Below are 22807 nucleotides of genomic sequence, written 5' to 3'. Positions count from 1 at the left end.
AGGCCAACAACTCAAGTTTGTCAAGATCCCCCTGAATAGCATCCCAATTTGAGTTGTCTTTCCTTACACAGATGCCAATTTTCATAGACCTGTTAGAACTTCCTTAAAAATGCTGCTCCTATCCTGAATTTGTGTTTGACTGTGCTTGAAAACAGTTTCAAAGTTATCAGTGGGGTAGGAAGAGAAGAATTTGTTACACAGACATATCCAAACAGACACAGAGCATGATCACAGATGTCTCATCTTACAAAATTTGGCTGGAAAAAAAAAATCTACTCCCATTCAAATCACATGCAAAGTAATTTTGATGTATACATTCTCAGTTCCTAGGAACTATTTTCACTATCACACTTGTTAGATTGAAGTGCTTGCTAACAAAGTGAGGCTACTAAAAGAATCTGCTGGGCTGAAACACCAAAGCCCACATGTCCCAGAGTAATCCCTAATATTGAGTGAAAGCATCCCTAGGCTGAAGTGTTGCAGAGCACTGTTTATGCTTTCATTCTATTTTGCATGCCAAGTCTGGAACCTCAAAAGGGCCAAAAGAATTATTCCTCACTAAGGATCAAATTACTTGATGTCTTTAATGTTACAGGAGTTGTCAGACTGTCCTGTTTCTGATATTATAAGAGGTTTTATTTCAGAGAATGGAGAGGTAGCTGGATAGTGGAAAATATTACTTTTATTTTTTCAGGGGAAAGAGGGAGGTATATGCTACACATCAGACTTCTTTAGCTCCCACATGACTCTCTCCAGAACTGCTTACTCTTTTCCACGTGCTGTGCAACTTGGCAATGCTACAGTATCCAGCAAACTGCTAAAACAACTTTCTCAAAATTTCCTCCCATTCCCAACAATTAAACTAATTAAAGTGACACAATTTGGGAGACAACAGTAATTTATATAGATGTAATGCTATACGTGATTTGAATTTAGAAAGCATGAGTCACAGCAGGCTGCACTTCTGTCATGGATTAACCCAGGAGGAACCTTAACACCACACAGCCACTCACTCCCCCATCAGTGGGATGGGGTAGAGCATGAGAAGAAAAGCAAACTGCGGGCTAAGACAAAGATTAAAAGGACAGAAAAAGAAATGAAAAATAATAACAATACTGCTATTAGTTATTATTGTTATAAGAACTAAAATATACAAGGGATGCCCAATGTAATTGCTCATCACTCACTAACCAATGCCCGGCCAGTTCCCAAGCAGTGAGCCACCATTCCCATGACAATTCCCCAATTTTGTCATACAGCATGACACCATACTATGGTATGGAAAATTCCTCTGGCCAGCTAGTGACAGCTGTCCTGGCTGTATCCCTTTCCAACTTCTTGTGCCCCCCAGACTACTTGCTGATAGAATGGGGTGAGAAGCTGAAAAGTCCTCGGCTCAATATAAACACTACCTAGCAACAACTAAAACAGCAGTGTGTTATCAACATTATTCTCATCCTAATTCCAAAACACAGTGCTGTACCAGCTAATAGGAAGAAACCCTGACAAAATCAGGATAACTTCTAAGAAAGCCATGTAAGAACCTGATTCTGAAGAATTTTTGACTTTGTATAAGCAAGTCAACAGGGTTAATGATGTATCTTAAATCTACAGGAATGGGAAAGGCTTTGCAGTATGCAACACAACTATTATGACCGCTGGGATAAAGAAAAGGCTAGACATAATATGTACCCATATTTTCTATGCACTTTTCACCTCATGTATATACATTATGTGGCTTGCAGTTGCACTAAGTAGCAGACTGCTTGTGAGTTTCAGCTGGGGTGTGTCAAGGATTCGTACTCATAAATTTAATAGATCATTTTATTTGCTCAAAATAATCTCTTGGCAAGACATCTTACTTCCCTGTCCCCAAGGCATTGTTTGTAATAAAAGCCTGAAAATAACTATACCAGGCAATTTAGTTATTCAGTCTCCTTCTTCAACATGAAATGGAATCTCTTCCAGTCTGTGTTCTTCCTAATGTGGTTATTCTTACTCTGTATGTGAATGTGGCACAACTGCTTCTGCATCAAACTGTACAGAAAGTTGTGCAGAATAAGGGAATGACTAAATGCCAGTATTCTTTATTTTACAGCTCAGTTGTGAAGTTCATCCTTTGTCTAGTCTTGTTAACTCTAGACCAAGTTCATAAGACAGACTGTAACATAGATAGATTGCACTAACAGTTTTTGTGCATGTAGAAAAAAAGCAGAGAGCTACAGATATTGTGATAACACAGAGAAGAGATTGGAAATTACAAACCAGGCTTTTTATTTTATATTTCTGTCCCTTCTAGACACTCCATTTTAAGCAGCTGGCCTTTAAGAAACTCCAGGCACATCACTTCCTAGCACAAAGTTAATCTTCCCTCTCATGAGCACATTACTGTTTATTCATCAATTCTCTTAGTTATTTTAAACACATATCTTTCAAGTTGTGTAATGACAGAACAGTTCTTCTTTAATATACAAGTTATTCGTTTTTTCTACCACATGACTGCCAGCAACACCCAGCTATGTATTGCACACATCTTTCAATGCCTTTTTTCCTGATGATTGGAAGATATTATGCAATATTAAGTAATTAATTGCATTTTTTAGAGTGTTCTATCGGATCTGCAATAATTGATTGCTTCTGCCTAATTAAAAGAAGAAATGAATGGGGTAAAGATTTGTATATGATATGGTATTTTGCTAAAGTGTGGTTTCACGTTGTGGCAAAATGTGTATGTTCTGTCTTGTGCATAATCAATTCTGCCTGATTGTGTAATATGAAGGTACTGGAGATGAGAGATGCCCTGATAGGTGAACAAAAAGTTAAATCTCTTTTTCACTTCATCTGTGATTATGCTGTGAGGAATATAAGCTCTGCAGCTGCTTGTTTACAACTCACAAAAACACACTGGAACACAGACTGCTAACGGATGTAAATGAACAGCTTTCTTTCACTTCATAGGATCAAAGGTCCCAGTATATAAATGTACAAACATTTGGTCACCTCTGCTGAATAAAACATCTGAAAACACATGTCCACAAATATGTCCACAAGAATTCTAATGAAAACCAAGGAAACTCTACCATGTGCTTGAATGTGAATACATGCTCTAATGATTCACTGACTAGAAATACTTCACTGAGGCAGAGACTAGATGCCTATATCTACAGTTACTTTTGATCTGCTACATACAAAGGAAGTACATGAAAAAGCCTTTTGACAGAGGCTACTAGGGTTTTCCTCTTTATGCCTTCACAGACAAAAGAAACCAACTTGAACTCTGAAGTACAGTAAATGTTTTTAGTTTCAGGAATAGAGTTCAGAGGATTTTTTTGGTTCATGATGCAAATTCTAAATATTTCTTTAAAATAAATGCTTTCTCCTAAGGGAAAAAAAAGGCTTTAAAATTACTGAATGGTTTCACTTTTTCTGGTGAAAAAGATACTACTGACATTACATTCATATATAACTATATGGAATCCTGCAGGAAAATTTTATCACTCAATTAATCCCTTTAAAGTATATTCTTCTCTTTAAATTTAATAATTTAAATAATAAATTTAATAATAGTACATTTTGCAAATCCCAAAATCCGACTCTTAGTAAAAAAATGTGCTGCACACCTACTACAATTTGAAGAAATTAAAACATTTCTGTTCTTTAAGGGGTAAGGGCTCAGCTCAATGAGTTAGCTATCTGTTAATCACACACTGCAATTTCCCACTTTTTTCTGGTATGGAAGAAGGTCTAATTTTGATGGAAGAACTTCAAAAACCAAAAAATATCCAATCTGACTTGTGCATGCAGACAGATCACAGCTATGGTTAGCAAACAGAATATGCCTGCAAAAAAAGAGCACCAATAAACAAGGTATTCTTGTCAAGAATGTACACACCAACATATTTTTTTACTCCAAATTATGTAGAATGACACTGTCACAGACATGACACAGGTTTGCCAAACAGCAGTGTCCTGGATTCCACCCCAGAGTGGAAGGGTTATGCCCTGCACTGAAATCTACACTCCTCCAGCAGGTATCCACCTCCCCTTGGGAGGAACCATTAGATTCCTTACTGTCAGGACAATAAAGAGCAACAGAAGTCATGCCACAGAAAGTCATAAATGGTGAAAGCCTTGTCATCTGACTTTAGCCACAGTCCTAGATTGAGCGAGGACAGGGTTAATTTTTTTACAGTAGCCAGGAAGGGGGTGTGGCCAGGCCCTAATTTTATTCAATACCATCTCACAGCAATTTCCAGGCACTGGATTCCTATCAGAGGGAGAAACTGTGGTGGGCAAAACACACCAGTATTGTTTTAGTTTCCCTCTTTCACAGGCAGGTACACCTTCCACTAGACCAAGTTGCTCAGAGCCCCATTCCATCCAGAGATGGAATAAAGAATGTCATCCTAGTATCTAATCTAAATCTACTCTCTTTCAGCGTATAGACATTACCTCTTTTCCCACCCCTACATGCACCTGTAATAAATTTCTCTCCAGCTCTTTTGAAAGAGTAGTGGTGAAAGGCCACAATAAAGTCAATCCACAGGCTGAACAATCCCAATTCTTTAAACGTTTCCTTGTAGGAGAGGTACTCCATCCCTCTAATCAATTTGGTGTTCCTCCCCTGGGCTCCCTCCAGCAGGTCCCTGTTGTTCCTGTGCTGGCACCCCAGAGCTGATGCAGCCCTGCAGGTGGGTCTCAGAGCAGAGCAGAGAGCCAGAATCCCCTCCCTGCCCTGCTGCCCACGCTGCTCTGGATGCAGCCCAGGACACTCTTGGCTCTCTGGGCTGGCAGTGCCCATGGCTGGGTCATGTCCAGCCTCCCAGCCAGCAGCACCCCCAGGTACTTCTCATCAGGGCTGCTCTCCATCTGTCCATCCCCAGCCCGTGCTGATACTGGAGGTTGCCCAATGTGGGTGCAGCGCCCTGCATTTGGCCTTGTTAAATCTCATGAGATTTCCATGGAATGGTTCCTGAGCTTGTCCCAGTCTGCCTGGAGGGTATTCCATCCTTCAGGTGTGTCAACTCCACCATTCAGCTTGGTGTCATCCGCAAACTTGATAATCCCTTCCTCTATGTAATTGAGAAAGACATTAAATAGAACTGGTCCCAGTATGGACCCCTGAAAGATTCATGTCCATCATGACTAACCACCACCCACTGGATGTGACTGTCCAACCAATTCCTTATTTTGCAAACAGTGAACAGATAAGCTGTTCTTTTTGGTACCATTATACTTACAGAAGCAAAATACTCTGTGATGTTATTGCATTTACAATGCTCTTCAGCTTTCTGCTGAGAATACTGACTGCAAGAAGGGAGAAAAATTATATCAACTAGCATAAAATGTTAAACCTGTCCAGGTTAGAGCAGTCCATGTATCTTACATGCTCTCTCCCTTGATCTTTTAGGGTTTTTTTTGCATCCAAGGCTCTCATCATCACCATCACTTTTATCTCAATTCTTTATCTTGAGATACTTGAGGTTTTTCTTTTATGAATCACTGTACAGTAAGGAGGCCTACTTCAGATGATATACTCTTAGTAAAAGGGCAGACAATAATTTTGGCTTTACCCTAATATACACAATTCTGCAGCTATCTCAATCTTTGGGCCAAGAATTTCCCAGACCATTTCCTAGAATAATCCGTAGTGCAGTAATTCCTGCTCATACATTAGCCAGCACAATTGTCTGATGCATTTTACACAGTTCAGAGTCCAACTCAGTCACTGCTCACTCCAGTTTTCCCTCCCCACACACGCAATTGCCTGACTAGGTCCTTCTCTTTCACTGACACTCCACTTTCCACAGAAGCACATGCCAAGCATACAAAGGCCAGGGAATGCAGAGGAATTGACCATTTTTGGAATTCAATTACTTCAAAGCCGTTTCACACGCTCAAGCCACTTTTAATCATTCAGAATACGACATGATGTAGGAAATCTACCTTTTAACCTTTAGATTTCCTGTTACCTGGAATTCATTCATATTACGTGGGTAATTCTTAGGTGAAATAGTGTTTGTTTATTAAACAGAGCTGCTATGGGAGAGTCTCAGCTGCAGTACAGCAATAGTAATTTCACTCCTAAGGCCAGGTTGTTTAAACGAGGGTCATCCCCACACACCTTTTTCCAGAAACAAGGAGAGGCAGAGAGGAGAGGGCAGGTCCCCGCTGCTCCAGCCTGCCGCCCTCGCTCCTCTCTTCCCCCTCAGGGCCCGGCTGGGCAGCACGGGCTAACGGGAATTCACGTTATTCCCCTTTCGTGAACCCAGTGTCCCGTGTGCTGTGTATTGGAACCACTGGGCAGGCACAGAAGGTCTCATTAAGTGAACTGGGTTAATTAGGTGAGGGATGCTTTCCCCAGTGGCTCGGGACAGCCGGAGGCAGCGGCGCCGGGCGCACCTCTCCCCCAGGGCCCCGCCAGGTGCGCACGGCCGGCCGCGGGCCCGGAGGGCGAGCGGCGGGAGAGGCGGCAGCGGGAGCCAGGCGGGTTCACGGCCGGCCGGGCAGCTCGGGCCCCGCGGCCTCGCCGCGCTCCCGCCGCCGGCGGGGAAGGCGATGGGAAGGCGATGGGAGCCGGGCGGCCGGGAGGCCCCGCGGGCCCAGCGCCCCCTCGCGGCGCGGCCGGGCGGGAGCGGCTCCGCGGACCGCCCGCTCCCCCGGCCCGCGGGGCGCGCCCGCCCCCGCCCCCCGGCCCCTGCGGAAAGTTGTCCCTGGCCCCGGAGCCACCCGGCTCCCGCCTCCCGCTTCCTGCCCCGCCGCCGCCGATTGGCCCGCCGTGCGCCCAGGAATGCGAGCCATCCCTTTATAGCCGCGCGCGGCGGCCGGCGCCCGCAGAGTCCCGGCAGCGCCGCCGCAGCTGCCCGCCGCTGCCAGCCCTGCCGCGCCGGGACAGCCCGGCACCCGCGGATATCGCTGCCGCTACCCAGAGGCCGGCGCCGACCGCCCGCATCGCTCTGCCCGCAGGTAAGTGCTGAGGCGGCTCTCGCTGTCCCGTCCGAGGTTGGCCGGGACACCTGCCCCGTGCCCGCCGCGCAGCTCCCTGCCGGCCGGAGCCTCCCTGGCGCCGGCCGAGGGTGCGACGGCAGCGCGGTGACCTTCCTCGTGTGTGTCCCCAGGCTGGTTCACAGACAGACCTTTGCCATGGGGCCAGCGGCTGCTCTCTGCCTCCTGCTCCTCGTGCTCGGCGGCTCAGAAACCAAGCGCACTGCAGGTAAGGCCAACTGTGCTGGTACCTGGGGCAGGCAGGGAAGGGAGGAACAAATATAAAGAACTTTGGTGACTGTGTAGGTAGATGAAATTGTGCTCCGTGGTAAAGTGCTCCAAAGCTCTCAATGAACAAAAACGTTTTAACCTGAGCATCAGCTAGTTGGGAATGGGAAGCTTATTTTTTTGTGTGGAATTTGTGTAACCTTCAGAAACAGGAACGTAGAATCTCCAGAACTTGAGCATGTAGCTTGTGTACCTCTGTGCTGAGCAGAGGAAAGGAGGAACATGATGTAGGAACCAGCTGAAGAAGGAATGGGGTAGCAGACTGCTGTCTGTGATAGGGTGCTATAGAGAAGCTGCTACTGCACTGCTGTCACTCAGCTGGATTATGCCATGTCGGTTTGCCATGTCCTAGCATAGGAATATTGCAGTCTAGGCTTTGCTCTCTATTTCTGTGCTGCTAGAGTGTAATGAGGTGCCAGAATGGCTGCTACCTTTGTGTGTCAGTCAGCGGGTACCTGGCACTCCTGTGCTGACTGGCTCCTGTACAAGAATGCACATGTATTGCTGCACAGCAGCTCCTGGTGGGACTGCTGCACCGTCAGAGCTACTGTCTGTGCTCCCGTGTGAGGCACTGTGCCTTGCAGATGTGCACCAGGAGCCAGAATGTTTAGCAGTCCTGGGAGATTTGCACCTGCTCAGCCTCTTGTCCTTTTCTCACGATGCTTGTCCTGATCTCTCTCTGCAGAGTCCAGGAACGATGATAACAGTGTCTTCGATCTCTTTGAACTCATTGGCTTCATGCGGAAGGGAGCCGGGCGCCGGGCCCCCGGGGTGTACCTGGTGAAGGGACCGGAATCCTCCAGCCCAGCTTACCGCATTGAGGATGCCAGTCGCATCCCTGCTATCCCTGACTCGAAGTTCCAAGACTTGTTAGATGCCATCCATGCTGAGAAGGGCTTCATTCTCCTGGCCACTCTCCGGCAAGCCAAGAAAAGCAGAGGCACCCTGCTCTCCGTGGAACAGAAAGATGGCTCTGGTCATGTCTTCAGTCTAGTATCAAATGGCAAGGCAGGCTCCCTGGACCTGAGCCTTTCTGTTGATGGCAAGCAGCAGTTAGTGTCAGTAGAGGATGTCTTGCTAGCTACAGGACATTGGAAGAATATCACCCTGTTTGTGCAGGAGGACCGAGCTCAGCTCTATGTGGGATGTGAGAAAATGGAGAACGCTGAACTGGACATCCCCATCCAAAACATCTTCACTAGGGACCTGGCCAGCAGTGCCAGGCTCCGTATTGCCAAAGGGGGAGTCAATGACAACTTCCAGGTAGGACTTTCACTTAATTTTTTTGCCTACAATTTTCAGATGACTGTCTGTTTTGAAGGTGCATTAGCTACTCAATGAGGCTAAATAGTGACAGAGACCTCTAAATTTACTGAACTTTACTAATGGAGTTTGAAGGGAAAAGCTTTAGATTTGCAGGGATGGAACTTTCTGCAGCAATAAGAAAGCCCTGAAGCTTCCAGACAGGTAGTTTCAGCTTCATTGCTCTTATATGAGATTCAGAAATCCGTGGGTTTTTTCCTTCCTGCCTGGACAGTCGCCAAGTCCTTATGCTTAAGGATAAGACTGTTAGGAAGCAGGGCTGGTTTTCATTAAGGAGAGTAGAGCAATGTGTTTCATTTTTCTGTCTGTCCATCATGAAATTGCTCTGTAAGATCTTGCATGACCTCCAGTCTCCAAGTGCAAGTGGTACTTCTTCCCCTTGCAGTTGCTGCAAGTTGCTGTAATTCTTCCTCTGTCCACAGGGTCTGCTGCAGAATGTGCGGTTTGTGTTTGGAACTACTCTGGAAACTATCCTGCGGAACAAAGGCTGCTCCAGCTGTAAGTTTACAATCTTCTGAATCCAGTGACCTATTAAAAATAAGATTTCTCATTGCGTTAGAAAGACAAGTTGAAGCAGAACTCAGAAGTATGCTGACATGCAAATCCACATTGCATAAGAAATAAGATTATATTTCTGCACGTAATGAATCTGGTGGCAGCTGTTTAGCAGGTGTTAGCCTGGAATGATAAATGCATGTGGTATAAAATGCATTTACTTCATGTCTGTTTTCTTCTCTCAGCCACTAGTGCAGTCATTACTTTGGACAACCCCATCAATGGTTCCAGCCCAGCTATCCGCACTAATTACATTGGCCATAAAACAAAGGACATCCAAGCAGTCTGTGGATTTTCCTGTGATGAGCTGACTAATATGTTTTTGGAACTGCAAGGGCTACGGTCCATGGTTACAACACTTCAAGACAGAGTTCGCAAAGTGGTGAGTGATGGTTAATTTCATGGTACCTTTCATTAACTAGCACTTAGTGAATTAATTGTAACCTGACTTTAATTATAACCTGCCTGTGTAAACAGCAAAAAATTTACTTTGACCTTTTTGAAAAAGGGTATTTCTGTATTAAATTCTAAATACCTTCTTTTTGCTTCTTACCCCTAAGACTGAAGAAAATGAAATCATTGCCAAAGTAGTTCAGATCACTCCTGGAGCATGCATTCATAATGGAGTCCTGCACAAAAATAAAGAGGAGTGGACTATTGACAGCTGCACTGAATGTACTTGCCAGGTAAGATTCCACATATTCACAAATCACCTGAATATAAACACATAAATTGGAATTAACATATATTTCTAAACTGCACTGTTTGAGAGTGTGAATCATAGACAGAACTGGGCATACTAGAGATGCCACAGGATTACTCCATTTATTTCATTCTACTAGATCTCTGCTATAAAGGCAGCTTCCATACCTCATCTCAACAGCAGTATTCTAGAAAGTTATATCAAACATCATTCTGATATAGCTATTAACACTTTTTTCCCTTGATTTGGAGAATGCCTGTATTCTTTACATAAGTCCATCAGTAAACTGAAAGTCAGCATCAGCAGAATAAATGTATAGTACTATCAGTTTTGCTTGATCTACCTTCTGTCCTCACTGAACCTCCTGCTGACTTAGTAGAAAAAGACATTCTAGTACTCAGTAAAGGCATGTAAACTTGTGGTGCTTATGTGGAAAATGCTTCTGGGTGTGTCCTGTTAGCATTTACAGATTATATGGAACGGCAATCCCTTTTGGATTTCAGTTTAGCTGTTTAAATCCCAGAATCACCTGGCAAGATACTTAAGCTTTGTGTTTCACTTCTGCCCAGTGTTGTAAATATACATAAAACATACAGTTTCAGGGTTTCTTTAAACGATTTGCTTGTTACATTTAACTGTGCCTTAGCAAAAGCATTTTGGGGTACTAGTGTACCAAAGAGTGGGTTAACTAGCATGCTACTCTTTAGAAACTAAAAGTTGACTATTTGTATATGTGCAATACAAGGCAACTCAGATTCTGCATCTGCTTCTTTCGCCCTCTACATCTTTTGTCTTGTAGTCAGCAAATGATACTGTGACTTTTGCATTAGCCTTCTTCCTACCAACCTGCTTACTTAATGTTAGCTGTAATTGCCTTAATCTAGTAATTTGCTTGGGAGATTAAATAGTAATCATAAGAACATTCTTCTGACCAAGCTGCTACCTTCAAGAAGCAAAACTACAGAATGCCCTTTAGCTCTTATTGAGATTGGAGGTGGGTGTTCTTACCCTGCCTCTTTGGCTTACAGATCAAAAACCTCTAAGTATGAGTTCTAGATTGCATGGTGCTTGAGCAGAGTCCACTAAACTCATTTTATCTGTACCATATAATCATCTTAAATCCATATTAACTGAAAAGGAAGTTGGCTTCACATTCTTGTTTCATTCCTTTGAAATCTGACCTTGTACTTTGGGTGTCACATAAAGTCATTTACTCAACGACTGTCTGCTTGCTGATAAACTTCTGCAGGACCAAAATATCTCTGCTTTTGACTAAAAAGTAATGGGTGAGAATGCAAACGAGATTAAGTTTGACTGAAAATTGAGTTGTATTAGCTCTAAATACAAGGGTCTCTGCTTTAAATATGCTACTGAGTCCTAAAGTTCTGCAGAAAAGGTCTTTATTATTTACCCAGATTCCAGACACTGTTTATATTCCACTTGGTAACTGCCATTCTCACAACTCTTTATAGAACTCTGCCACTATATGCCGGAAAGTGTCCTGTCCTCTCATGCCTTGTTCCAATGCCACCGTGCCCGATGGGGAGTGCTGCCCTCGCTGCTGGCGTAAGTACTCAATACTTCCACAGCTCTGTAGCAGTTGGCCACATCTAACTAGACATGCTGCTCTTCAGTATACCAGAACTGGATCTCCAAGGATAGCCTTGTACTTCTGAAGTACGTTAAGCTGATGTGTCTTTGAGGCTAATCACTTATGTGATACATGTTCAAATATTTTCTGCAGTATGCAGCATACTAAAATGTTTGAGTTCATGGCCTTTATCTCATAAAAGAAGGAAGATACATGTGGCTTCTGAGGGCAGTTCTGTCCTTTTTTGTGGAGAGAGGGGTGGGAGAAAAGATATGGAAAAGCATGTACCTAGAGTCTTACTCAGAGCTGTATCCCTGTGCAGCTAGCGACTATGCAGATGATGGATGGTCTCCTTGGTCTGAATGGACCTCGTGTTCTGTGACCTGTGGTAATGGGATTCAGCAGAGAGGCCGTTCCTGTGACAGCCTCAATAACCGCTGTGAAGGCTCCTCTGTGCAGACTCGGACTTGCCACCTTCAGGAGTGTGATAAGAGATGTAAGTACTCAGCTACTCATGCCGGTGGTAAAACAGAGGTTGCTTTTATTGGAAGCATGTTAAGAGCAAAGATTAACATGTGGCTCTGTCACTGGCATGGATCCTGGGCTTCTAGCTTTAAGGACTTGTATTAACAAGGTAGAGGGGAGCAGACAGTTAATGCAGTAAACAGGCATGTTTGGGCACTGCTCCCAGAACGAAATGTGATGCCAATTTAGGTATGAAATTTCCCTAGTTGCAAAACTTGATCTGTGACAGTCAGGAGGCTATCCATTACACATGGAGTTGTTGGTACAGTCCTGGTGCATGCTGTATCCTAGATGCTGTACAGCTGAAGTCTTCAGAAACTATGAATAACAGAAATCTCTCTTATAGTTAAACAGGATGGTGGCTGGAGTCACTGGTCGCCGTGGTCATCATGTTCTGTCACTTGTGGCACGGGCATCATCACCAGAATTCGTCTTTGCAACTCTCCAGTACCACAGCTGAATGGCAAACCTTGTGAGGGTGAAGCAAGAGAAAACAAACCCTGCCAGAAAGATCCTTGCCCAAGTAAGTATGTCCTGGTGGTAACTGGTATTGGTAGCTTAAATAGTGAATGTCCTGAGTAGTTACTAAGCAAGCTTGTTCTAGTATTCTTCTCTCTTTAAACTTAGAGGTGGGCTGTGTGAAACCTCACAGGATGAAGCTATTTTTATGCCTTTTCTATGGAGTCCATTAATTCTGTCATTTATGTCAGAACAGTGTTTAAACTGCTCTCACTACAAAAGTAAATCCCTTAGGTAGAAGCTAGTTGTAGCACTGAATTTAAAGCTATTCTAACTTTTCCCTTTAGTTAATGGCAACTGGGGGCCATGGTCTCCATGGGATGCTTGCACAGTGACGTGTGGAGGAGGACTTCAGAAACGGAGCCGTCTCTGCAATAATCCCGAGCCTCAGTATGGTGGCAAGACTTGTGTAGGTGAAGCTAGAGGGACTCAGGTCTGCAACAAACAGGACTGTCCAATTGGTGAGTATCCATTTTCCTTTAAGCATCTGAAGGTTTGTTGATAATCTTGAAAATGCCAATGTAAAGTCTGCAAACCTCAAGTGCTGGGGTTTTAAAATGGGTATCAGCCAAATACAGTACTGTAGCAGCATGGTAAGGCATCCTTTACCATAACATTTCCCTGCTTGTTTCACAGATGGGTGTCTGTCTAATCCCTGCTTTGCGGGGGCTACATGCACCAGTGCCCCTGATGGTTCCTGGAAGTGTGGTGCCTGTCCTGCTGGCTACCATGGTGATGGTATTCACTGCCAGGATATTGATGAGGTAAGAAGACTATAGTTTGCTCCTTGAAAGGCAATGAAAGAAAACAGAAAGGGAGAATAGAATCACTGTTTTACAATGCTAACTGTTGTTCTCCTTTATCTCAAACTCATATTTCAGTGCAAAGAGGTTCCTGATGCCTGCTTTGTCTTCAATGGAGTGCACAGGTGTGAGAATACTGAACCTGGCTACAACTGTCTGCCTTGTCCACCACGTTTCATTGGAACACAGCCATTTGGCCGCAGTGTTGAGGATGCCATGACTAACAAACAGGTATTGTCAGTTTGAGAATTGTTCTGGGTTATGAAATCTCACAGTTTCTAGAAAATAAAAAACACCTATGTGTTTTAGGTAAAAAAGACATGGAACATTTAATAAAACATTATTTCTGTGATTCATAACAGATGCATTAACCAGTTTATTTTGAAGACCAAAAGGAGTTTTAAATATCTTGTTCTCCACAGTCATAGAGGCTTCAAAGGTTGCACATAATTTTAGGAGTAATTCAGGAGTAAATCAGTATTCACTGATACAATAGTATGTGCCTCAGATATCTTAGTGCTTGGTTCCATTTGGTAATACATAAGGTTTGAACAAGAAAAATAATTAGTGCTAAGACTGGTTCTGGAGTTGAGGACCAGAAAAAAGCCATGCTTTTTTTTTTTTTCCTGATTGATTAGCACGTATTTGAATTTCTGAGGGAAAAGTGAGGGATAAAACAATGTTTTCAGTGGGTTTAATTTTTGTGTGGTCTTCTAGGTCTGCAAGCCACGTAATCCATGCACAGATGGAACACATGACTGCAACAAGAATGCCAAATGCAATTACCTTGGCCACTTTAGTGACCCCATGTATCGCTGTGAATGTAAACCAGGCTATGCTGGCAATGGCATCATCTGTGGAGAAGATACTGATTTGGATGGATGGCCAAATGAGAACCTGGTTTGTGTTGCCAATGCTACTTACCATTGTAAAAAAGTAAGTTTATACTCTTCTATCATCTGTCATTATAACAGCCTAAGCTATAAACTATTCTCTCTGTAAATAACTTTCAAGGATAGAGAGAGGTGTAGGAATACCATTGTCAAAGCATTGTTAGGAGTCTCTTGCTGTATTGCTTTATATATTCTTGTGATGTGGGGAAAAAAAAATGAATCCTGATTGTTGTAAATGTTCTAGGAAGATTCTAGTTTAGGCCATACCTATATTAGCTTTGTTCTGATAGCAATCTCCAAGGTAAGAAAAGCAGGGTAAGATTCTCAAAAGCAGTCTGTATTTTAAAAATTATTTAACTGTGACTTTGTTAGACTTATCACTGTAATGACTAGCTTAAGTGAATTACAGTAAGGTTACTCCTACCTGATTGAGGTAGTACAATTTTGCCTTCTGATTAGATTTTTCCTGCTCAAATTCATATTGTAATAATGCCAGGAGTGAACATCTCTGTGTACTTTTCCTTTGTAGGATAACTGCCCTAATCTGCCTAACTCAGGGCAGGAAGACTATGATAAGGATGGGATTGGTGATGCCTGTGACAATGATGATGATGATGATGGCATTCCTGATGACCGGGTAAGGAAACAGAAAACAGCCTTGAATGTGGCTTTCCCATTCCCCTTCCCAAAGCTGGGGTCTGGCTTCTAACCTTAAGAAAGGACCATTGGAAATTGCTGGCACTGACAGCTATCCTAGAAACTTTAGCTATGCATAACTATGCAGACAAACTCTGTGCAGCTGTTTGAGCTTTGGAAGTCAATTTTCATTTTTCATTCAGCCATTCATACACTCATGCCAGCAATGGGTGTTTTGAGATAGTAGCATCTGAATTTTAACTGTTTCCCCACCTTTCATTTCTTCTTTCATATAGCAGTACGACCATAAGCAGAATCTGGTTAATTTGACTCTTTTAAAACTTGACTTTTCTCACTTTTACAGGACAACTGTCCATTCATCTACAACCCACAGCAGTATGATTATGACAGGGATGATGTTGGTGACCGCTGTGACAACTGTCCCTACAATCACAACCCTGATCAGACTGACACTGACAACAATGGAGAAGGAGATGCATGTGCAATAGATATTGATGGAGATGGTAGGTGGCCTCTAACCACTCCTTTAGATGATTTTCTATCAGCCATGAATCAAATGAACCCAGTGTAATCCTGATTTCCCACCAAAACTTCATCCCTGAACTCACAAAAGTTTCCTTGTGGTGGTTTCAAGACATACAGGCTAATGAAGGAACAGTTAGGGCTAACAGAAATTCACTTTGGAATATATACACTTTGGCACAGTTCAATTCTAGCTCCACACTCACAAGGCAGTAGGAACAGAAGTGTGTGGCAGAGCTAGTGATGAGTTAAAGCTTTTAAATTCCGCACAAAATGCCTTAAAAAGGTATCAAGAAGTGTGTGGTGGCTTTATACAATCCTTTGCAGCATTTAGATGTCTGACTTCCATTCATGAACTTTCACAGGGGTGCTCAATGAAAGGGACAACTGCCAGTATGTCTACAATGTAGACCAGAGGGATACAGACTTGGATGGTGTTGGAGATCAATGTGATAACTGTCCACTGGAACACAACCCTGACCAGGTAAGGCCTTTAAATTACGTAAGTAGAGGACTAGTGTGCTAAAAAAATACAACATGTTGTGTGTTGTAGAAAATACTTCAACAGTTTACACCTGAAATTTGACTTGTCAAAAATCATTCTTATTACTTTCCCAAATGGTGCCTTTATCAAATAACATGCCCTCAGAGTTTGAACCACTGCTAGGTATTTTCTGAAAAGTAGCTACAGTGAATATCTGTGAGACCACTGCATGTACTTGCTACCTAAACATTTCTTAGGTATGTCAGTTGTGATGATCCTCACAGTGAGAATATTAAATACTTTGGGACCATTATGTAAAATGTGGGTAGTGAAACTACTCTCTTCATAGCTGTAGTGCTGTGTTCACTTAGACACAAAGTTGTTCTTTAAACTTTGTACTTGAGAACTTTTCTAGCAGTAAGTAGAAGGCAGTACAAGTTGCTTTTCCCTAAGAAAAAGGTATATTCTGACACTTTTTAAATTTATCTTAAAAATCCAGGGGGATCTGGACTTGTAGACAACTTACTGATTCAAAAACCAAAAGCAGAAGTATATAAAGCCTGTGACATCCTGTCAGTTAAAACACTAAGTTTAATAGCTTCTGGAATATAACTGGAATGTTTGAAGGGTTAGAAAAGCTGTTGCAAATTTAGGCCATGCAGCCTAAAAGCAGTGTTACTTGAAGGATTTAAACAGATAATATAAAACGTCTCAGTCATTCTCACTTGCTTTACTACTTCCCCACTTGAGGGACGGAAGTGCCTGAAGATCCTTTGAGGCAGCTCCTTTCAGGAAGATCATTTCTCTTGTGACTTTGAAATCTTAATTACAAGACTCCAATAGCTTTCCAAACACTATCCTAATCAAGTTCTAGAAGTGGAGATATTACATTTCAAGTGCCAGAATTAGTAGCTAATCCCACAGTGTGTGGTATGCCTTCTTTCTACACCAGGGTCATCCACATATGTTCACAAGACTACTAGGCTAAATGTGAGGCAACCTCAGGGGTGATGGGATTGTTTTTCTTAGTTCAGAAGCTGATTATGCAAGTGACTGGCTAAAATAAGTGATCAGGAGACACACTAGTTAATTAATGCAGTCTGTCACCACCAAGGAACAAATGTCTTGACTGATGAATCAGGGGCATGAAGAGCATTTATGATAGAGAAAATCAGGCTGTGGTGTAGAAGATGTAACATCAAACATTGGTAGACTATTTTAATGTTACAGTCTCTACTGACTAGGTACAGAGTAGTTCAGCCCTGATTTGGCCCCTGAAACCCCATTGCTGCTAGGGAAGGTAGGAGATAAAGTACCCTGCATCCAGTATGGTAGACTAGTGACAGAAGAGGCATGTGGCAAAGGCACAAGATAGCTGATGATCACACTGCTTTCTGATGCTGTGAATTCAAATTAAAGACTAAAGGAGCATAAAACCAGTTAGCACAGGCAGTGTTAAGTGTGTATTAATCCACCCATTATATCCATCTTAGCTGTTGATAAAACAAGCAGAAATTGCAATTAATTCTATGTATTAAGACTCCTATTTCAGAGACTCCTATCTCAGCCTTCTTTAAGTAGCTTTTTTAAAGTTGGGTTTTTTTTTTTCTTCTGACAGGAAGACACCGATTCTGATCTCATAGGTGATCAGTGTGACAACAACCAGGACATAGATGAAGATGGCCATCAAAACAACCTTGATAACTGCCCCTATGTGCCCAATGCCAATCAAGCTGACCATGACAAGGATGGGAAAGGTGATGCCTGTGACCATGATGATGACAATGATGGTATCCCTGATGACAAAGATAACTGCAGATTGGTTGCCAACCCAGATCAAGCTGATTCTGATGGTAAGATAGCCAGTATCATAATAACACTTTAAGAGTATTTTCCAATAGTTTGATGCTAATTTTTCTTCACATTATTTAATGTTGGACAAAACTAAGTAAAAAAAACCCAGAATGTCTGTACCAGAAAAAAAAACAGAATGTTGTTAAAGTACTTCTCAGAGTAAAGATCAATGTAAAAATGACCACATATCCAACTTAAGCCTATCAGGCTGGAGTGAAAGGGCATTTATACAGTAGCTGCTGTGGCTTCTGTCATGTGTCTGCCAAGTACCTGGGCAGTCAGAGATCTGCAATCCAGACTTTAGTTCCCAAGCTGTAAGGCTCAGAAGCAAACAGTAGTGGTAATAAAATGGTAAAATTACTTTTATCCTACAGGTGATGGACGTGGAGATGCTTGCAAGGATGACTTTGACCAAGACAACGTGCCAGACATTGATGATATCTGCCCTGAAAATGTGGAAATTAGTGAGACTGATTTCCGAAAATTCCAGATGATTCCCCTGGATCCCAAAGGAACATCCCAGAATGATCCAAACTGGGTTGTTCGTCACCAGGGTAAAGAACTGGTTCAGACAGTCAACTGTGACCCTGGCCTTGCAGTCGGTAAGGGGAAAAATTTAACAGGCACTGTTGTTTGGGGTAGTTTGTTGTTGGTTTTTTTTTTTTTTTTTTGATGTGTGTGTTTGTTTGTTTGTTGGTGGGGATGGGGTGTTGTTTCGTTGGGTTTTTTTAGTTGGGGGAGGGCAGAGGAAGAGAACCTGAGTAACTATTAAGGAGCTGTTTAAGAATTGTAAAAAAGTAGCACCTAAAACTTTATTCCTTTATGTCCCCATAGGTTTTGATGAATTCAATGCTGTGGACTTCAGTGGTACCTTCTTTATCAATACAGAAAGGGATGATGATTATGCTGGCTTTGTATTTGGCTACCAATCTAGCAGTCGTTTCTACGTGGTCATGTGGAAGCAGATCACCCAGTCTTACTGGGACTCCACACCAACCAAAGCTCAAGGCTATTCAGGTCTCTCCATCAAAGTTGTGAATTCCACCACTGGTCCAGGAGAGCACCTTCGTAATGCTCTGTGGCACACAGGAAACACTCCTGGCCAGGTAAGAGTGCCACTTGCTACGTGCTGAAGCACTCTTAATGTGATAACATGGGTACTCCAGGGTAATAACATACTCTTCTGTGTAAGGCAGGCTGTTCTTCCAGTGAATTAGACACTTAGAGGGGGCCTGCACATGCTGATCATGTAGGTTTCTTGACAAAGACCAATAGCTTTGTAATATTTCCTAATTGAGCAAAAACTTGTATGCAATTAATGGGATTCCTTGCTGCAGACAGGCATTCCAGCAGCAGTGAATCAATTGTTTCTGAAATTCTGCTGTAGCTTCCAATTTACATATTTAAAAAGTAAATTACAATGCAGTTGATTTCTATTATTTCTATCTTTAGGCTATTACAGAGCCTAATGACTTACTTGCAGCCTTTAATAATAAGGCATCTTCATGTCAAAATAACTGCTGTGTTATCTCTGGTGTTTGGTTTATTAAAAAAACATTCTTTCATAGGTGAGAACTTTGTGGCATGACCCTCGTCACATAGGCTGGAAAGACTTCACTGCATACAGATGGCGACTTAGCCACAGACCAAAGACCGGCTACATCAGGTGAGCATCATCCTTTCATCTCAAGTAAATATCACAGGAAAAGTGGGTGTCTGTGAAGATGAACCTCACAGGACCTTGTCAAAATGTTTGAGCTGTTGTCTCTTTGTAGGGTTGTAATGTATGAAGGGAAGAAAATCATGGCAGATTCAGGACCAATCTACGACAAAACCTATGCTGGTGGTCGGCTAGGATTGTTTGTCTTCTCTCAAGAAATGGTGTTCTTCTCAGACCTTAAATATGAATGCAGAGGTAAGGATGACACTGCATTTTAGAGATCCTAATAAATGAATTGGTTCAAGGAAGCTCAAGACATAAGAGTCAAGAGGGAAAGTTCAACTGTAATCTTTCATGGTTCAGGTTCCAAAAGTTCTGCAAGCAGAAACACAGCACCTTGATAAACTCTTCACAGTTAAAAATTTAAATATATAAAATCTAAGTATATTTCTATTGTGTTATTTCAAAGTACCAGAAATCCATGTTGAATTCAAGAATCAAATACATCTTGAATCTTCTTTGAAGTGCTGACTAGAATGAATGAGCACATTTGACAAAATCTAGGGTAGAAATGCAATATATTGACTTCAGCAAGTAAAAACCTTATTTGCTTAAAAGTAAGCAGAGTAGTAGATTGTCCATATATTGCAGTCTTGAAGTTCAGTGGGGGTAAGGGTATACAGTTAGTTCCAGCTGTCCTAGTCTTCTGAAATTGTCACTTCATTATGTAATGACACTTCCTTGAGTTAGACTTCATAATCTATTATGAAGTTTGACTCAAGAAAGGACCTAATTGAAAGTATTTCCAGTTTTCTCTACAAATGTCTCTGGACCTTAATGACTTGGACATAATCATCCATAATACACAGAAGTATTTAAATATATGTCTTCTTTTTTCACAGATTCATAATCACAAGATTGTTGGATTCAGAGACTATTTAAAAATGCTGGTAATTGCACCTTTGAAACGTTTAGCCTTACAAATCCTGGGACCATTATATTATTCCTTCCTTTCTTCTTTCTGCATAAATGTGGACTCGAAACACATGACCTGCCTCAAGAGAATGCTTTTGAGAGAATGAAAGTGAGAACATGCTTGGTATCTGACCTCTGCTGAAGTGGAAGGAAACAAATGTGTCTTGCAAATGAGAATTGTCACTGAACAAGCACACTTCTTTCAGTAGGAAAGACTTTTTTGCTGTTTATCACAGTGCAGTGTCACTGCCTCTCTAACTGGAGGTCCCATGGAGTAGCATTTTGTAAAAGAACATCTTTGGATGTGCTGTGGACTACTTAACTGAAGACCTTTCATTGTGTGGGGGAGAGGGGGTTTGGGTGGGAGGGGGAACTCTAGTTTTTTCTTTTTTCTTTACGGGGTAGAGAATTTTTTTTAAGGAAGGCTGTGCTAATTTGGTTAACATCCATTTAACTTGGAGAAATTGTTTTCTATGTCATACCTTTCAGATAAAAAACATAGCCTTGCTCTATTTGTGGTGAGCTAGATCAGCTGCTGTACTAGGCAGGATAAAACAGATACCCTAAAACTGATTTGTGTCATGGCAGGGGTAAAACTGGTACACTGGATCACACCAGCTTTGGGAGAACTGGGATTTATGATTAGATTCTGTTTTTTCCTGATCGAAATGCAGATCTTGCTTACCTTCAAATGTATTCTTTCAGATATGGTGCCAGAAAGCACCACCATCTCAGCTAGTACTGTGCTGTCCTTCAGGAAACCAGCACATGCTTCACTTTTTATGGTTAAAGAGGCACAAAAATAATGTAATAAAAACATTCCTTTTCTACATGCCATAGATGTTTTAAACCCCTCGCTTCTTTAGAGGGGAGGAAAAGGGGCCTGTAGATAAAATAGTAAAATATTTATTTTTGCCTATTCTTGATATTATGACTGAGGGATTATTGATTAAAACAACAAGAAATGCGTCAAGACTATCCACCTAATCATTGTTACAAGTCTTCATGACTGTAAGATTGTAAATACAGATTATTTATTATCTCTGTTCTATACTGAAACTAGAGAGGGTTTAGTTGAGAAAAAAAATCTTGTCTGGAGCAGATAGTGGTGATGTATTTGTTACAAAGAGCAATTTTCCTATAAAGGCTTTGAGGCGCAAGGAAAAGTGAGGGTGTGGGCAATGGGATGTTTGTTTTTCTCAGTCTGAGCTCAATGTTGGCTTTTCCTTTCTTTGTGCAAGGCAGTTGGTGGCCTGGCAGGCTGCAGTTCTGCAGTGCTAAAATTGAAGTCCCTTTAGATGGTATCAGTTTCTCTCCCATCCATAGCACTAGGGGTGAGGGAATGCCACCCACCCTCTTAGTGTTCTCTAGTGCTGGGAGATGTCTGTGATGCTTTACCACTGGTCAGTGGGCCTAACCCAGAGCCAGGATGGCTGCCCTGAGGAGATTGCAGCAAGAGCACAAGGACAGCCCTCAATAACCATTTAATGGGCTCTTTGGGCCACTCTGTGCTCAGTTTGTGACTAGTGATGTGCAGCTACAAAGGAGGGAATTCATCACAGACAATTTCAGGAGCTCCTTGCAAAAGAGGGAGATGCCTTGATGTACATTAAAAGACTGTTTTCCCCAACAGAAGGGGTACCACCCTTATACCCATAATATTTCCTTGTCTTTTCAAAAAATGAAAAGAAATGAACATGGTGAAAGTTTTACGTACAAATATTACCTCATTGTTGTGTGACTGAGAAAAACCTTTGGAGCAAGCAGAGTTCAAATGTCTAACAAACTTTAAAGCTACTGTAGTACTAAAAAGTTAATGCTGTACATAGTCAAAATTTCTTTGCAGAAAATGTATTCCCAGAAAGGAAATGGCATTGGAAAAAAAAGTCAAATACAATTTCTAATGTTGTATTATATTTTTTCCTGTCATCTTGTATACCATTGCTTGTATTTTTATAAATTATTTTTCTCATTGCCATTGTAATAGTTAATCACATAATTGTGTAGATAGGCTATTTAAATAATTTATCATGAAATGCTACCTGTAGAGTTAGTATTTCTATTTTTATAAAAGGTTTGCACACTGAAGATTTTTTTGCTTCCCTCCTCCCAATGTTTTTGCTAGTATAATTTTCTAAGAACATGCTTTTTTTGTAAACATTTTTAACCATTTTTCCATTCTAAAGTTGTGTAAGTTGTACAATAAAGCTTCTTACATACAAAGAACAATAAACCACAAAGGACATTTATATTTATACCTTCGTGCTCTGGTTTTATTAATGTTTTGTAATCCATCTCTGGATCAATAATGTGTTATTTGTGTCAAATTGGGCTTGGATGCAAGATTTTTTCTGCACTCTACATTACAGGGATGCTGAGGGGGTGCAGCTGAGCTGTTACCTGCATGTAGCTGTGCCCACCTGAAGGCACTGTGGCTGTCACACAGCAGGGGCAGCTGGCATGTTTGATTC

General features: G+C 41.9%; 1 protein-coding gene across 2 annotated transcripts; it reads left to right on the top strand.

Annotated features, from left to right (window-relative positions):
* The first annotated feature begins 6813 nt into the window (after nt 1-6813).
* On the top strand, nt 6814-22591 carry THBS1 (thrombospondin 1). Of its 2 annotated transcripts, XM_079310197.1 has the most exons (22): nt 6833-6966; nt 7119-7213; nt 7958-8535; nt 9018-9093; nt 9336-9532; nt 9711-9836; nt 11326-11419; nt 11767-11940; nt 12316-12492; nt 12776-12949; nt 13125-13252; nt 13370-13522; nt 14009-14227; nt 14714-14821; nt 15185-15344; nt 15729-15847; nt 17466-17700; nt 18076-18303; nt 18536-18807; nt 19270-19367; nt 19477-19616; nt 20264-22591. In XM_079310197.1, exons 2-22 carry the CDS (start codon nt 7144-7146, stop codon nt 20269-20271), a joined length of 3534 nt encoding a protein of 1177 aa, XP_079166323.1. In that variant the 5' UTR covers nt 6833-6966; nt 7119-7143; the 3' UTR covers nt 20272-22591. The 2 variants fall into 2 exon arrangements, with proteins under 2 accessions (XP_079166324.1, XP_079166323.1); XM_079310198.1 differs by lacking the exon at nt 20264-22591 and having other exon boundaries at nt 6814-6966; nt 19477-19654.
* Nucleotides 22592-22807: the final 216 nt, after the last annotated feature.

Source organism: Erithacus rubecula (genome assembly GCF_903797595.1).
Source record: "Erithacus rubecula genome assembly, chromosome: 6".
Lineage (NCBI taxonomy): Eukaryota > Metazoa > Chordata > Aves > Passeriformes > Muscicapidae > Erithacus > Erithacus rubecula.
This window is presented reverse-complemented; position numbering and strand designations above follow the sequence as displayed.

Coding starts and splice junctions, on each gene's coding strand:
- THBS1 (XM_079310198.1), top strand. CDS start 7,144: ATGGGGCCAGCGGCTGCTCTCTGCCTCCTGCTCCTCGTGCTCGGCGGC. Junction 11,420..11,766: donor GTGCTGCCCTCGCTGCTGGC/GTAAGTACTCAA, acceptor ATCCCTGTGCAG/CTAGCGACTATGCAGATGAT. Junction 17,701..18,075: donor AGATCAAGCTGATTCTGATG/GTAAGATAGCCA, acceptor TTTATCCTACAG/GTGATGGACGTGGAGATGCT.